We start from the raw sequence: 17918 nt of genomic DNA on the forward strand, positions 1-17918 counted from the left end.
AACCTTTAACCTCTTACCATATTAGAACTTAGAATAGAAGTTCAGGGTTTGGTGTAATATAATATGTAAAAAGTGTGAAATGAATGCTGCAAGTCATCCACATTTTATGCAGTTAAACCTCTTGCTCTCAGAAACATTTATAGCCACCATACAGATATCATACCTGTCATATGAAAAAAAAACCCCGGCTGAACATACATATAGACTTGCAGTAGATGTGGAAGGAAACGAAGGATGCGGTGAAAGAGAATGTAATTTTGCAGTAGGAAGATTTGTGTTTTGGAATGAAGGAACTCTGGCTAGCATTTGATGTTGGGAAGGGAGAGTGCCTAGGCTGGGTTTCAGCGCTGGGGGATCAGAGGCAGAGCAGCGTTCACCCGCGCTGCCTTTGATCTGTATCCCCAGGCCTCGGCGCCTGAGCCGCACACACACTAGCCCAGGCCTCTCCAGTGATTCCTGACAACTGTCAGCTAGAGATAAGGGAGGGGGGACTCAAACCTTGCTCGCCTCTCCCATTAGCACTGCTGCCACTTTAAACTGGATGAATTATATTTAAGAAGCCCGCACAGGGGTTGCCAAAAATGAAACTGTTATGTGGTGGGGGTTGGGGTGTGAGGGGAAAAAGAAATATGATTGAGTTTTGGCCGTTCCTGTTGGAGCACCCTTCTTTTTTTATGAGACATAGTGCACCTGTATGTGAGTTTGTCTCTAGGTAGTGATGTTGTAAACTTCTCACCAGAAAGCTGACACTGTTTTTCATCAAACTAATTAAAAGGCGTAATAGATGCACATATTTACATCACTCAAGGAAAATGCTCATTAATTAAAATGTTTCTTAAATATGGATGCTGTTTCAATTTGGCAAGAATTAAAAAGTAAGCAGCTTTAGAAATAAAAGAGATGAGACCTGCTTGGAAGATGCCAAAAAAAAAAAAAAATTCAGGGAATTTAAATCATGCCCACTGGCAAAATGTTTTCTACACAAATTTATTCCCTCCCTCTCCTACACACACTAATTCTTTATATGTATTTACTTGAACTGAGTGGAATTGTAGCATCCATGCATATATTAATCACAGATAGAGTTCGCAGATCTTCCTGTGCTCCTCACTCATAGCAGAGGGATTTTAATGACACTGTGGACTCTATTAGCAGATGGATTTTAGCGGGTATGCTTGTGTCTAAATTACTGCAGTGGATAATGTTATAGCTGTAGAATAAAGGCTATATCAGTGTATTAAGCACCTACATACAGTGTGTCACCAGACACAGTAAGCATTCTCCTAAGAATTCTCTCGATGTCTTAATGACTACTTTTTCCTTTTAGATTTGCTGACAAGAATTCTGCTGAAATAAATGACATGTGCTTGCATGTCTCCTTTGTGTCTAGTATTGTGTTTTGTATTCAAACTCTACTGCTACAAACTCCACTATCCTGCTACCCACCATTGTTCTCGATTAGATCATCCGTTATTACTTATTATTACTTATTTTTTAAAATGATACCTCATGCTTTGTCCTCTCACTTCCTTCTCTAGTTGCCCTTTTATTCTCTCTCTCTCTCTCTCTCTCTCTCTCTCTCTCTCTCTCTCTCTCTCCATCTCTTCCCAGAGAGAGTGCATTATTCCCCATGCATACATGAAAGGCCACAGCAGACAATAAAACCACTATTTAAATTCAAGCGTGTTTGTTGTGGGTGAGAGATATTTCCTGCACAAAGTGAGCTGTTGCATCCTGATAAATAAGAAATATATGGGAATGCAATTTATATTTATCACATACAAGTGGGCAATATGATTTACACTAAATCCTAGGAGATGCATATTACATGTCACGTACATTAGGAAGTGGCTATGAGATTCAAACTGTCACCTATTAAAAGGCACAGGATCACAGTTATTAATCTTCCTGAATGCTTACCTACATGTCAATCTATTCAAGTTTTTTCACACAACGAAAGGCTATTTTCCATATGTACAATGCTATCGAGTTATATATATAGTAATATATATTTATATGATTATACAGATTGCATTTTGCATACTATAAAGTTACTCTAGACCGATTTCTCTTCCTAGATTTCACTTGTGACATTTTCCTGCTAATTACAGGAGCTCAGTAAATATTTGAAGGTGTCTGAATATAACGTTAAACAGACGATGAGTTAATAATGTCAAGAATGTAATATGAGGTAAAAGATGTATACCTTTATCATCATTGTACAAATACAGTCAGTCAGTATGTCTGTAAATAATAATGAGAATATTGTATGTTTATTTTGTTGGGGTAGTTTGTGGGGTCACTGTGTTTGAACAGTAGGAAAGCACTTTTACAATTACAGACGTGCGCATGTCACCATGTGGAACGTTGGTTCAGTGTGCATGCGATGAATTTGTTCCAGATACCATTGTGACAGGCATGAATCTGTGATTATTATTACAAGGTCAAAAACCACAAAATTTTCCCTACTATCTTCTGCTGTTCTTTATTTCAGTCTTGCTGACTGGATTTAGATGCTTTATTGCATTGCTTGTGATTTTTTTCATTATTATTTGTATATTGCTACAATAGGTTTGTAGTCTACACGCTCGAGCTGTACTATCTCTCTTTTTCCACACTAAGCACTGCTGGAGTCCCCATCTGGCCTCCGCTAACTGTTCTGCTTTCGCTCCCGGTCTCCAGCTGAGAGTTATTTCACTGTTTATTTACATGTAATTATCTCTATGAGGTGCCGATATTAACACTGTCAAGAACAATTTGACCTGACATTCTTCACTGTGCCTGCTGCCTGCTGTTTATAGAAAACAACCCCCCTTACCTCCCCCATCCACCCACCCACCACCCACTGACTCCTGCCTCCACCTTGCATTATTCTTGGAGCCAGTTACCGTGCCTTGCCCTCCCATCCACTCTTATGAAATCATTTTAAGCAATCGTTTAATTTAGGGGAGGCGGCCGTGCGAAGCAGACAGACCGAAGCGGCTTGGAGGTCAGAGGGGGATGTTTGTTCCTCTGCCTGAATTCATCCCACACTGCTGCAAACATATTGGAAAAAGTAATCGGATTGCAGTGCGATCTTGCGCTGCACATCAACCCAATAGGGTACATTAACCTTTGGTTAGCGAGAGGCCTCGTGGCACTTTAAGATATTTAGGAAGTGCTGTTGCTGGTAAGGTGATGTTTGCAGTGTGTTCTATGCTGGTTTTAAAAGAAAAAAATGTTAATTTTAATATGCTCTATCACCTGATATAAATCCTTTATTAATATGCTTACAATCTGCTACATAGCATACATAGCTGTTTAAAAATTCATTGACAGAACATTATAAATAGGGAAACATGATCAAATTTTATTTTAATTGCTAGAAATTAGCAGGTTTTTGTAGAGATTTAAAATATCTAATAAAAATATCAGCCCATGCTGTAATATAAGTCACATCTAGTTGCTATGAGTTATGCCCTCTTGTTTGGCCACCCAGTCTTTCCTCATCCATCAATCATGGATTAAGGAGTCCGTTAGTAGTCTGTGTTAGCGTACACGGTTAAAAGAGCCATATGCCCAGTATTTCCCATAGCTAACGTGTTGCTAAAAATGACAGCTTGTTTGGCTGCATGCTAATCGTTCTCATCAGGGCCCAGCTTGTCAGTGCCCACTTTCTGTCACTGTCAATCACATACCTAATTTGAAACAATTAAAGTCTCCCTAAGCGCCTCTCTCCTCTTTTCCTCCCCCTCCGCTTGTTGTATTTCCTTCTTGTCTATTTCATAGACCAGCCGTTCTCCCCTTTTCCTCCTGTATCACCCCTGTTCCCCTCACAGGTTTTTTTTTTGGCTGATGCCCCTTTTCACTTTCAATTAATGTGCAGTGGCCCATTAATGCAATGACACACGGATAGGGGAAGAAATCATCTCTGTCATCTGATCCCTACCACAGAGGGAGAGAGAGAAATTAGAGGAAGAGAGTGGAAAGGAAATATTGAAGAGGAAAGAGAGATAGAGGATAGATTTAATAATTACCTGCAGTCATGGTTAATCAGTTAATTGAATGTATGAAAGTGTATTTACACTCTAAGATGATCACCTGATTCTTTCTTTCTTTCTTTCTTTCTTTCTTTCTTTCTTTCTTTCTTTCTTTCTTTCTTTCTTTCTTTCAAATACACGTTGATTGAGTCCAATATCAGGTCAATATGGTCAGCTTAGCTGCTATGGGTCGGTAATATTATCTTGGCATTTAAATCAGCCTAATGCTAAGTGGAAGTTCATTAATCCACATTCCAATCTAAACATTCTCATGATGTTTGAATACTGAATGATGTTTAATGACCTCTCACAGTTTCTCAAATCAGACAGCAATTGCGTCAGAATCTTAAATTTCCTGGCCAGAAATGTGTTTGTTTGCATACAGTCCTTCCAGTTGCCATAATTTGCTGATAGATGGGGGTGTTGGGATTTGCAGAAGGATTATGGGTGCTCTCTGAAATGCATCTGCCTGCTGGAGAATGGCATTATTTTCTGCTTTAATTACAGCTGCATTGCATCAGATATTCCTGCAGAAAAATGAAATGTCGCTGTGTGTGAGAGAGATGTTCTCGTGTTTGTGTCTCTCAGGAGCACAATGTGTCAGGCCTCCTAATCCGACAAATCCCATATCTTTGGGGAGGTGTGTCATTTTTTCAAATATATTTATACTGAAAATGATCATTCCACATACTCAGTAGTGAACAGCAGTCTGTGTGGGTGTGGTGTAAAGTGTCTGGATGTGGATAAAGGGAGGATAGAGCCCTGTGCTGTGGAGATAACCTTCTCACACCTTGTGTGCTGCTTAAGGCTGCTCTTTGTACAGATGACCCTTGCTTGGCTTCACAACATCTTCTGAGTGAAATGTGAGCCTACTCCTACACTCCTGCAAATCCACTCTGTGTGTGTGTGTGTGTGTGTGTGTGTGTGTGTGTGCGTGTGTGTGTGTGTGTGCTGAAGAGTTAACTGAGAGAAGTCCTATCTGCTCTGCAGGCAGGCATGCCCTGAGGCAAGCACAGTCCTCCATGAGTTTTTGTCTCCCCCTCTTCTCCCCTCAAGTCTTTTCTTCTCACTGTCTCCGTCCTCTGCCTGAGTGCAAGGAGACATAGAGCAGGTGGACAGGCCGATTGTGAGGATGCTGAGGGCCTTCTTTATTATCATTAATGCCATTGTAGCACTGAGCTCAGCAGGGTGCTTACCCACTCCTGCTACAAAGCTCCTACATAGTTAGACCATTTGTTCGTCATTTATTCAAAGTGCCCAGTTGGTGCAAACGTTTGAAAGAAAAGCATACTTACAGTTTTTTTTTATGAATTCTGCCTTAAGAAATATAACTAATATGAGTCTTCTTTTATATATATATATATATGTATATAAATATATATATATATAAATATATATATATATATATATATATATATATATATATATATATATATATATATATATATATATATATATATATATATTTATATTTTTTTTTTCTGCAGTTTTAAAATATTGGAATAAAGAAAGCACGTGCTTTAACATGGGAAGTTTTCCTTCCAGTTAATATTCCTCTCATTTTGGAGAGAAGGAACTAATGAAACACTGTCGTATCAGTCATGTGCCATTAAGCCCGAGCCTGTCTATGTTACACTTAATAAAATTCAACAAGAAGTAAACCTGCGTAAAACACTTAGTTGAACAAAAATTATAATTTGACAGTTAAGGAAATTAAAATTTTGCACACCATTTATTTATCTGAAAGGATGCACATTGTATAAATTTCCAATTTTACATTTTACAAAGCTGCAGCCTTGAGTTGAATGAATTAATTACTGTTTTATTGTTATTTCTGAAGAAATCTTTCTGTAAAAGGAAAGAGAAGATACGATGCCTGAGGCTATGTCTTTTAAACTGGATCCTGCTTGGCATTATCTACTACTGCAGTTCTCAAAATGAAAGAGGTGAAAGCCCAGCTACTGCAGAGAGAGAGAGAGAGAGAGAGAGAGAGAGAGAGAGAGAGAGAGAGATGTCACATATGCGCGCTCTAAGTTGTCATCTAGTGCTCATAGTTTGAGATCTCTACTGCCTGGGGATGTTGTTTGTCATCCAGGATGATTGGCAAATGCTCCTGTTTCCTTCCAGCACCATATCAGATACACAAAGGTTACACATGTGGAAAGAATATTGATTTTAACTTAGTGAAGGTAATACAGCAGGAAGTAATAGATTATAACCTCCAGCCTAGACAAGCTTTTGACCTTGTTCACTCGCAGTACTCGAAGGCCTTCTTATATTCATCTTACAGTTTAGACTCAAATTCTACATATAATACTGTTTTTCTACCATAGTTACATTTATTTAATATCAGAAGGTACTGTATGAGATATTAAAAGAAGTCAATAAATTAATTCTTGTAATTATTTTAGAGATTTTTTCTGCAATAGAAAGTTTGGACTTTAGCCAAAATAAATAATAAACCTAACAGAGCCTGACTTACTGATTCTGTTCATTTGTTTTTAAGGCTTATAGGTTTGTTTTTCAGGGCATTTGGGCAGCTATTTTATTGACTTTGCTAAATTCAGCTGGTTGGCTTTGTGCCCCATGACACGCTGGCATGATCACACTGGGCATGATGAGAAGACTGGGCTGACAGCCTCCTCTTTACCCTGTTCTGAGCCTGCTCAAAGTTGCTTGCTACCTCTTGCCATGCCGGAATATTCTCCCTTTGCAACTTTAATTGATGTCAATAAGGTTATGCTAAATTTGAAGATTTGAATAATTTGCCTTTCGGAAACATAATGCCATCACCGAGGTTACAGGCTGCTTAAGCGCAGGACTGAATAGAGGTGTCAGACGCCCGGTGCTCTCCCTCAGCTCTCACCCCAGCATTCTGCCCCGACACCCGTTGTGCTTCAGCCTTCGCTCATCTGATTAAAACTCCACTCCTGCCGTGAGTTTGAGAATACACATGCTGCTGCTTTGCTATTACCCAAAATTACCCCCAATTACACCCAAATGTAGGTTTAAGGGAACACAGGGGATTATGAGGTGTCATGACTTTATTATAGTTGATATCCTGTGAAAAAAATATAAGCAACTTTAAAACTAAAATGAATTTACCTGAAGTTCATAATGGTAGTAGGAATTTATTAGTGGAATTATATATGTATTTGAAATATATACAAACAATATTTAAAACAACAAACATACAAAATCCATGCTCAGTCATTTTCACCCTCATCTGTTTGTTGTTCGCCCCTATGAGGCGGGTGATCAGGTGAGCCCACAGTACCATGCTTAGGGACACACTCACGTCAATGCTAGTGAGACCGAGACCCTCAATCACTCACACACTCACACACTCCTCCTCCTTTCTCTGTGCACATATCACCTGCACAGGAACTTGCTTTTTGCTTTATGTTTTTAATATAATTCAAGTTGTGATGCAAGTTTTCCAAGAACCTTTGGGCAGAGGATATTAAGCTAAATTCACTTATAGTTTTAGGACTTGTATTAACCTTTCCATATGCCCACTGGTTTAACTAACACACAGAAGTGGCTGAGTTTTCAAAATTAGTTTATGCACTTGCATGTTGTGTGAACCTTTAGCAAATAGCCCATGGATGTTGTCAGAGCTGCGCATGTGGGCCTGGTTTTGCTCTCTGCAGCCCTGTGAAGGGCTAATTGGTTTAGCAGGCTGGGGTCTGAGATGGCCAAAGGCCACTGGGGCGTAGCGAGACGCAACGAGAACCTGATGTTCAGGAGGATGCTTTGTGTCAGCCTGTGGATGGGGAGCATGTGGCAGACAGAGCAGCTTCTACAAGTAGCTCTATTCTCTGTCTCTGTGTCTCTCAATGTGCACTTTCCTCCCCCCACCTCCTGCCTTTCTATCTCCCATCTCTTCCCTTATTCATTTTTTACCATTTATTCTACACATATCCCTTCTAGCCAGGTTCCCCTGACATTTTAAAAATGTGCTTGTGGTATAATTTTTTCCCCTTTGGTTTGAGGTTGTTGTGATATCAGGTTAAAATTGTGATCAGTTGAACCTGTTGAAATTGATTTGTGACTAATATTAAGTTAAACCCAAATGATAGCCTGCACTCTGAGACCAATACTCCTACCTGCCATTGGTCTCCGGGGATGTTTAATGTGAGCATCTATTATTTGAAACATTTTAATCATTCATGAGGTCTGAAGCTGTGGGATGACTGGAGGCCTCTGATTAAAGCCTTCCTCAGAGGTTATTATGCAGTTAGCCTGAGGTCACACAAACCTGGACTATGTCTGTCTGTCTTTCTGGTCCCTTCTTACCACTCTCCATATTACCCCTTTATGTTATTTACTCTGACAGCTGTTTTTAAGCTACTAAACACTCCCTCGGGATACCCTGAATAGCTGCTGTTGGGCCTTCACTTAACCCTTTCCGATGATGAAACCTTGTACCTTGTGTGCTTGTTGTAATACCCAGTGAATAACTGGAAATAAAGTGCTCTGTTGATTGTAAGTCAAATCTGTCATTCCTGCAGGTTATGAGCATCCTGAGCAACCCAAGCGCCTTGGCTCCTCAGCCGCAACACGACTTCTCCATCTCGCCCTTGCACAATGGACTCGAGGCTTCCAACCCTCTCTCAGGAAGCTGTAGTCAACGCTCAGAGCCCATCAAGACAGCAGAAAGCCTTGCTTCATCTCAATCCTACTGCCCTCCCACCTACAGCTCCACCAGCTACAATGTGGACCCAGTTACAGCTGGCTACCAATACAGCCAGTATGGCCAGAGTGAGTACAACACCACACAAACCCATAATCATCAGATTTTTAGTAGTGGATGCCCCATTGACCCAGGTGGTTGCTTTTGGTTTATTAAAGATTCCTCTTGAAATATCTAATGTATTTTATCCTCATACAAATGTATAGCAATGTAACAAAAATGATTAAAAGCACAAAAACGCAAAATCCAAGGTTTTCAATCCTTTCTTGAAGGATGATCTTCTTGCACATACTCATACACAGAGGTAAAAATTGTTCTAATATAAATAAAGGTATTAAATATTTAATTTAAAAGTTTTTGTCAAAGATGGAGTTAATGTGTGTCAGAGAACACCTGTCTGATTTATAAAAATGTACTTGGAAAGATGGAGGCTTAGACGGTGCATGCTGCAGGGAGATGAGTGTGTTTCATGTGCACTCCATGACTGGGAGAGCCAGATAGAGCTTGTCTTGGAGGAAAAGGTGAGACAAAGTATATATTTGAGGCAGATTTAAAGAGCAAACCTATGATGACAGAGAGTGAAAGGGTTCCGACAAGAGAGGCGAGAAGAGAGTACAGAGTTAAATCGTTTGCGATTACTTTGCCAGCTGTCAGGCTAAGCATCTGCAGTAAGGACAGTTGGCCCACCCACAGGTATGCGCCTGCTACCGTGCACACTGCCTGCTCATGACAGGCTCAGTTCTCCGCATGCTAACACACGCTAGCGCGTGTTAAACCTCACTTACCGTCACACTGACAGATGCCTGGCAACGTCCAACGTCTCTCCGCCCCACCCTGCTGCTGCTACACACCACAAAGGAAGCAGGAGAGGTGAAAATTACCTTCTCCAACAGTCAGTAATATCAAAGGACCTGCCATGTATCTGACACACCTGACAGGCCAATAGATAATGCCAACATAGTAATTCAAATAAAAATGGAAGAGGGTTTTTTTGATCATTAATAATGATGGCTTGTGTTTTTTTTTCTGGTCCAGATTCCTTTGTGATTACAGATGTCATTGTGATTTAGTAATTATTGTTTATAAACTTTTTAATGGCTCAAAAAAATACCATTTTCACTACTTTCATCTTATTTTTTTTATACAGGCCTTGACTGCTGCCTAATGTGTAAATAATTACATTGAATGTACACTCTGGCCCAGCCTTGTGCTAACTTAATAATACCCATTTTCACTTTAGCCATTGGTTAAGCACTGAGGGAGGCATGGGTAGCTATTCTATTTTAAATGGGAAGCAGCTAGATGGGGTTAATTAGTGTTTCCTTAGTTTTGTCCCCATGCTGTACTAGCAGAACACTGCCTTTGGTTTGTCCTCACAACCTTTTGCCCTATTCCCTTGCCTTTTTAAGAAGACCCAATGTTTTTAATCTTTATAACTTGTGCATTTAAATTGAAACCATATGAAGTTTAAGCCAGATCAATGCACCAGTCCAAGGCAGTGGGTGAGAATTTTCGACCCTGCATGGCCGTGCAGGTTAGTTCTCACACATGATCCTGATAAAGGAATCGAAGCAAAGCACTTCTGCAAACCAGCCCAAAGTGCCTGTGCTCACCGATGCTGTGATACTCACACCAGGTCGGATGTATCAGGTCAACTAACTGTTAGAAATATCTCCCTTCTTTGCTTTTTTGCACTTGCTGTGGGAGTTTTTATCCAAATCAACTTTTTGTTACCAGTAAAACACAAAAATCCATCTATTCATTCATTCATTCATTCATTCATTCATTCATTCATTCATTTATACATTCATTCATTTAACTCATTCATTCAGTTTTAAAAAACAAGAATGGGTATAGTGCAACACTCAATCAAACTTTGTGACAGTAGTCTGGCCAATAAAGCAATAGGTTTTGGGAGATAAGAGGAAGCCGGAGAACACCGACAGTAAGCCAAGCTGAGAATCAAACCCTGAAAGAAATTGTGAAGGGAAGCACTCTGGGACCCATGGTGTCACCATGCTGCACTTTAAATAACATGGGGTTGTAATTTTTAGCGGTTTACTTAAAATAAATCTGCAAAATCTGCTTGCTTTGAAAATGCATACACATTTTTCTGTGGTGGCATTAAAAGTAATGACGATCTATATCACCACATGACTAGTATGTTCAGATCTGATGCTAGATGATGGAGTGTGGAACACAGAATGCAGAGATGACAGAAATAATAAGTGATGCACAGAGGAAAACCAGGTATGACAGGAGTGAAAGACAGCAGGGAACAGGTGGCTCATTTATTTCCTCAAACAGCCATCAGCTGCATATTAGTAGCCAAGAGATGCTCTGAATAATTGCTAAATATTCGGACTCAAGTTCACCTCAAAGGCACCTTATGGAATCCGAATTCATATCCTAAATTCATTTGTGTTATCCTGTTTTTTTCCTGCAGCTGCTGTAGACTACCTGGCCAAGAACGTCAGCTTGTCCACACAAAGGAGGATGAAGCTTGGGGAGCACTCAGCCGTCTTGGGACTGCTACAAGTGGAGACAGGCCAAGCTTATTGACAAACTAGTCCTGTGGAACATCACTTCTCTCTTTCACCAGCATCCTTCCATCCACTGTGCTGTGCGAGAGAAAAGAGAAGTAGCAAAATTCAAAGACAGCCTTAGATCCCTAACCTATGGCTGAGTGAATACAAAAGCCATTTAATAAACAGACACTATAGTGCCGCTTCTCGACTCTCTTCCTCATCCATCCCATTTCTCGTCCTCCAGTGATCATTTCCACAAAGAGACTCTTTCAGGATTCTGGAGGAGAAAGCAAGCATCACAGCAGGCAATGTTAACACACAGGCCACGGTCCCATTCAGACATGGTTTGGACCGAGTTAATGTTAAATAGGATTTAAAATGATGGTATTACATTTATATTTGATATACTGATTGTGGTTGTTTCTATTACTGTTGCAGTTATTATTGTTAGAATGTTTTGTTTACATCTTATATTTGTCTTTTTTGGTTTCTCAGCCAGTTTCCTATACACAGAGAGGCGGGTGGCAGTTCAAGTTGCCCGCAGTGCAGGTTATTTGACCTTTTAATCTAAGTTTGACTCTCAGAGAGATTTGGACCTGTCAGTGGGGTGTCTGGCTCAGCAGAGTATTCTGGGTGGGTCTGGCCAATAAGGACACCTAGAGTTTCCAATCCTTGCCCCTTTGTTCCCACATGGATTATCCACTGGGAAAAACCACAACAGTTGGAAACGAAAACAGTCCTAAAGTGACCCCTTGATCTACACCATGGGCAAGTTTTAGAGAGAGACAGTTATCAGTATTATTTGTGATATTTTCTGATGAGAAAAGATAACTCGGCATTCCTGAAATATTACACCAAAATTATTAGTGAAAAATCAGGCCATTTGATTGAACTAATACCACTATGATATTCCAGTCACTACGGTTCCTTTCTTTTTTTGTACTACAGAATTTCAGAACATTCCTTAACTATGTCATGGGACCTTTACAGTGTATTACTTAGCATTCCACATATGTCTTGCACTTTTCTTTCTTTTTCTTGATACTTCACAAATTAAATGATTACCTCACAATTTTCTTTGAAATGCTGTCATAAATGTAAAATAGCCTTTGCTGAGGCATTCTAGTGGTGCATATTCCAATAACAAACAAATATTTTGAGCTAAAATAATGTCATAGCACTTGCTGATAATCGGTCACTGTAAAGTGTGGGTGGAGTGACTAAACGTTAATAATGCATAAGTTTTAATATAATGCATTCTGTTTCCCCTCTTTTGATAAATTTCTTCTTTCAACTGCATCAAGTATGTAATGTAAAGAATGTAAAGAAAGCAATTTTGCTTTATATAAATAATTAATGGTTTGAATTTACTGTGCCCATCATCTCTTCATAATGGAGTGTCTTATTCTTCACAAATCATTCCATTAACAAAAAGACCTCTAAATACATGATGAGCCAAGAATAATGTTTATCTGCTGTCCAGGACCTATGTTCATTCCTCTCTTGTTTGGCATCCTATTTCACATTTTTGGGTGTATAGATATATCATTCAGTCTGAACATCATAATGAGGTTAAATGATGGTGGTGGTTTCCTAGAACCAAGTTAACAGGAGTCAGAAATTGAGAATAGATGGCAGGACAAACAGAATTCAAGATACACTCACTCAGGCACGTGACCATGTGCCATCAAGGACTGATACAGTACCATTTCATTTAACACTTCAAATATTTTGTTAAGAAAAAAATAAAAAAAATAAAAAAAATATCAAGAAGGAGTGTAAAAAGTTTTTAGTGTGTAGTATTCATTTCTAACACAGTCTACCTTTTGGATATTTAAAGCACTATTTGAGTTCCAAAATGATCTCCTAGCTTCAGTTTTTCCCCTATCACATTCCTATATAGGTCTTTCTTCAGCAACTGTACCTTTGCTTTACCTTTCTGTTCAGCATGTATGTATATTATCATGGCATAATTTATTCTGCTGTATGAAACAATAGCATAATAAGAACTTGTATTGGTTTTCCTACATTCAGCCTGTTGGTGTCTTTACTGTAGCACTGTTATTGATTAAAGTTTTGAAACCTGGACGACAATTCTTTGTGAATTCTTTTGCAATCATCACTCACTCTCACTCATCTTCTACCGCTTATCCGAACCAGGGCCAACACATCGCAGGGCATACACACACTCTCATTCACTCACGCAATCACACACTAGGGACAATTTTCCAGAGATGCCAATCAACCTACCATGCATGTCTTTGGACCGGGGGAGGAAACCGGAGTACCCGGAGGAAACCCCCGAGGCACGGGGAGAACATGAAAACTCCACACACACAAGGCGGAGGCGGGAATCGAACCCACAACCCTGGAGATGTGAGGCAAACGGGCTAACCACTAAGCCACCGTGCCCCCTCTTTTGCAATCATGCCATAGTTAAAAAAAATATGTGCAATTTTCCATACTAAAATGTCATTACATATTTTTCTGAGCACATGCAGAGCTGATACAGCCTACATACATGTTTTAATCACTGATGTTTCTATTCAGTCATTTTTAAGGGGTGAAATATTTATTGGCATGTATCATACATACATACTGCCGTTTGATCTCGCTACAAACAGCAGTTATGTTTTAATCCCCTTTTCCACAATGCAGTGTTTTTCAGCGTATTTGAAGTCAAGTGCATCTTGACAGTCAGAGTGATTTACGATACTAAAAATAGTTGGCAGTAATTGAGCGGAGCTGTGAGGGAATAAAGAAGAGCTTAAAAGCAGTGTCACAACACAGACGCTTCAGTGCCGCTGTCTTCACAGAAGGCTTGTGTAACGGCTCAGTAGCCCCAGGCCATGTGTCTCAGACCTGACCACGAGGGCATCGCCTGGGCACAAAGCATCTGAACACTTGCCAATGAGTGCTGCTTATGGCCTGAGTCTCATGAGCCTGAAGAGTAAGCAATGCACTGAGTACTTGTTCAAACACCTCGAATGCTACAGAGAAATTCCTTTTTATGATTAACAGAATTACAGGAAAATATGTATGATGAAGAGTCAGTCAGGAGCCAGCTGTGCATCCTACAGCAGTTGGATGCGATGATGATGAAATCTCACTGGTATGTGGTTTTGAGCTGAGGGGTCGCTCTTTATGATTCAGCTGTCCATGGTATTTTGTGCTGTCATTAAAAGTCATTTCACATGTGAGCAATATTGCGATCAAGAAAACAGCTGTTGTGTTATTTAACAATGGTGAAAAAATTTTATCTAAAAAACGTCAACATGTACAAAACAAATTATCACGAGAAAACAAACACACTCGCATACAATACATTTTTGAACAATTTATATAATTGTAATTGTATAGAATTATATAATAATAATAATAATAATAATAATAATATAAGAATAATGATATATAAAAATGTGTATTTATTAATTAAATTATAAAGAATTATAATTATATAATTATATAAGAATAATTATCAATAAGAACAACAATAATAAAAAATAACAATAACATTATTATTATTATTATTATTATTATTATTATTATTATTATTATTGTTATTATTATTATTATTATTATTATCGTTGTTGTTTTTGTTGTTTATGTTATTCATTATAAAAAAGGAGAAATCTAAGCTGTTTTCTAAAATAAGCAAAAGCAAAGGTGAAAATTGTATCATCATTGAGAATGTGATTATTTTTAATGTAATTTAAAGAAAGAATGCATAAAAAAATTCAAAGCATTCCAAGAGCCTGGTGTTTATTTAATAATTAGTATTTTGGGTCAGCAAAACATTATCATTACAAGCAAGAAAATGCCACAAGGTATGAATTGATTAAAACACGTCTGAAGAAGTCTGACACCCCTCCTCTCAAACAGAGCCTAAGGCTATTGTGTTGTAGAGACTGTGCTGTGTCAACCTCTCGAAAATGTCACAAAGGAAGCACTTACAAAGCCTAACATCTCCTTAAATCCCATAATTATTCCAGGATACATTATGTACCTGAGCCTGGCTGTCTGATCTCTACTGAGGGGATTCTACATTCCCACAATCAGCTTACACCGACAGATCGCATGATTGCCTAATAACCTGGATTGGTAAGTAGACTACTTAGTAGGAGATTGTTATTGAGAAAGAATGTATCCTTTCAGCCAAAACCATTGTTAGATATATTCCTTTTTTTCTGACACATTATTCTCTTACACAATGGAGTTTTTTTTTCCACTGTCGATGTCAGTATGGCTAAGACAATTTTATTCCTCCCTTCAATTCTCAGGAAGTTTTTCCTCTTAAGCCAAGCCTTTCATTTGCCGTCTCTAGGCACTGGAATACAAGATTATAGTCCTCCATAGTAACCCTGGTATTCCGTAGGCAGCCTCCTCCATATGCCCCTCCCTGCCCCCAGTCTCTAATCTCCACACGCCAGCATCACTTCCAAATTAAGCTGTGAACAAACTGGAAGTCTTGCTAACGCTACTCACTCTCAAAACCACTCAAGACGCCCTAGTGGAAAGTCCTGCATGAGAGCAGTCCACACTTGAATGAATGACCCCAACCTCTCTCTCGTTGGCCGTTTCATGTCCTGAATCCTATTTATCTTATTCTTTCCATTTCACCTGACAAAAAAAAGGAAATTGAAGGTAGGCTTGTTGAGCCAAGACATGAGTTTGACATAAATCATGAAGGCTATTTGTATGTTTACTTTTGAAAACAGCTCAGCTTCCAAACTAATTCATGTTAATAGCAAAAAATGGAAATGACCTGCATAATGCACAAGCCTCAGTGCATTTTTATGAGGAGATACACGCATAAAAGTCTCCTTTTGAAAGCAGTCAGCACCTAACACGCGTGACGCTTGGGCATAGACTCTAATACAGAGAGACAATTTTGCTAGATAATGGCCTATCACGCAGGATACAATTTAAATTAAAAAATGCAATTTTCACCTTGAAATGAACAAATGATTACAATTTCTATACAAATTAAGGCATCTAGGCGGTGCCTCAGTGCTCTGCTCAGGCCATGAAACTTGACATAATTACCATGAAATACATTTTGAAATATTTGTATTTTTTTGCCCGTTGCTTTAAAGCATGCCGCTTTTCCTTCTGCTGGATTGTGATCTCACCTTCTGGGAATAAAAGAGAGTGAAAAGCAGCAAAGATGAAAAGCCTTTCAACAGTCAGGATTAAAAAAAAAACGCACAAAAAAGACGAGGAAAAATACAAATAGTAAATTGACACTGTTCAGCCTGCCAGCATCTTGTGTTATCTGTAAAAGACAAATTATCTAGCCTTATCTAGAAAATCATATCTAATAGTGATCTGCTCTGATGTTTTTTCTTTCTTCCCATTCCATGTCTCTTTTTACTTCACTCTTCACTCTCATTTATTACTCTGTTTATAGTTATGCATATACTTAGAAATGCTAACGTGTGTTTGAGTTTGGAGGTTGTGGCGAATTGCAAACAGATTAACAGGAGAAGCAGGTAACTCAGAAGATAGAGACTATGGATAATATGAAGATGCTTGCTGATGGCTTTACTTCTGTATACAGAAACACACATAAGCACACCTAGGGTTAAAATACAATAAATATTTGTCACAATTGTTTTTTAAAGTTTTTCTATATGTATACTATTTGTGTATGTTGTTGTATGTATGACTAACCACAATGCTTTTATTTAGCGATTTAGTGTCAATTTCTTCCATTTGTGAAATCCAGGCCACATTTCCTCAATAATACTGAGACAGAACTTGTAAAGTGACCCTGCTCCCACTGCCCTCCTCATCATCTATCTCTGAGCATTGTCAGTCTGATTCCAGTCTGTCTGTGAGGCACACATCAGATTTCAACACTTGACCTCATAATGCCAGAGGTCAGCGCCACACCAGCACCAATTTCACACACAAGATGAAAGGGAAATTAACATTGAAGTTGTCCAAGGCAGCAGCTCCGGGCCCCGCCTGCCTTTGGCCGCATTCTTCTGGCCTCTTGCACACTGTGAACCACAAAGGGTAGGAGTGAGGAACAGTGCTGCTGGGAGCTGGAGGAATTCAGTCTGCTCCTGCTGGAGGCTTAGCCACTGGCTCACACTGCTGTGGGACACAAGCGGCAGGATGAGAGAACAGTTCTCTGCTGCAGAGCACAAGCAAGGTATTAAAAACACCCCGAGTTGATTTTTTTATGGATATAAACAGTATGTAGACAGTTTATTTTGTTCACTTATGGATTGTGTGGTATATACTTTAAAAACCAAATCCTGAAAAAAAAAAACAAGTAAAATTTCCCAAGGCAAAACAAATTACAGTATAAACCACATTTCAATCACAGTATAATGCCTGTACGTTTTTAAACGTATTTGCAATGACATTTTCCTCTCACATATAATTGCATGTTTCTATATCAGCAGTTTTCACATTTTTCTTTTATTTTTTTTTCAAAATTTTTCATTTTTCACCAGCAGTTTTCACATTTTTCAGTTTTCAGTACATTTTTTTATTATTTATTTTTTACATTTTTTTCCTCAGTACAAATTTATTTTATGAACATTATTTCTAACCAATTTTCAAGATTTGGTTATTGACGTTTGGATTATACCCAGTCAGTTCAAATAACCAGTCAAACAGGCTAATAACTAAAAGAACTTAATAGCAAAATATGATAATATG

General features: G+C 38.8%; 2 protein-coding genes across 4 annotated transcripts in view; one reads left to right on the plus strand and one right to left on the minus strand.

Moving 5' to 3' along the window:
- Positions 1-13323, plus strand: part of pax7b (paired box 7b) — a 42582-nt gene extending 29259 nt beyond the window's left edge. For 2 of the 3 annotated variants that reach the window (XM_060894638.1, XM_060894640.1), the window contains exons 8-9: positions 8534-8783; positions 11162-13323. In XM_060894638.1, the coding sequence (XP_060750621.1) occupies positions 8534-8783; positions 11162-11277 (366 nt within the window). In that variant the 3' untranslated portion in view covers positions 11278-13323. Of the gene's footprint in view, positions 1-8533; positions 8784-9362; positions 9409-11161 lie in introns of all 3 variants that reach the window. The other variant, XM_060894641.1, reaches the window with a different exon arrangement.
- The window catches only part of emc1 (ER membrane protein complex subunit 1), a 176009-nt gene that overhangs the window by 81357 nt on the left and 76734 nt on the right, over positions 1-17918 (minus strand).

Source organism: Tachysurus vachellii, chromosome 19 (assembly GCF_030014155.1).
Source record: "Tachysurus vachellii isolate PV-2020 chromosome 19, HZAU_Pvac_v1, whole genome shotgun sequence".
NCBI lineage: Eukaryota > Metazoa > Chordata > Actinopteri > Siluriformes > Bagridae > Tachysurus > Tachysurus vachellii.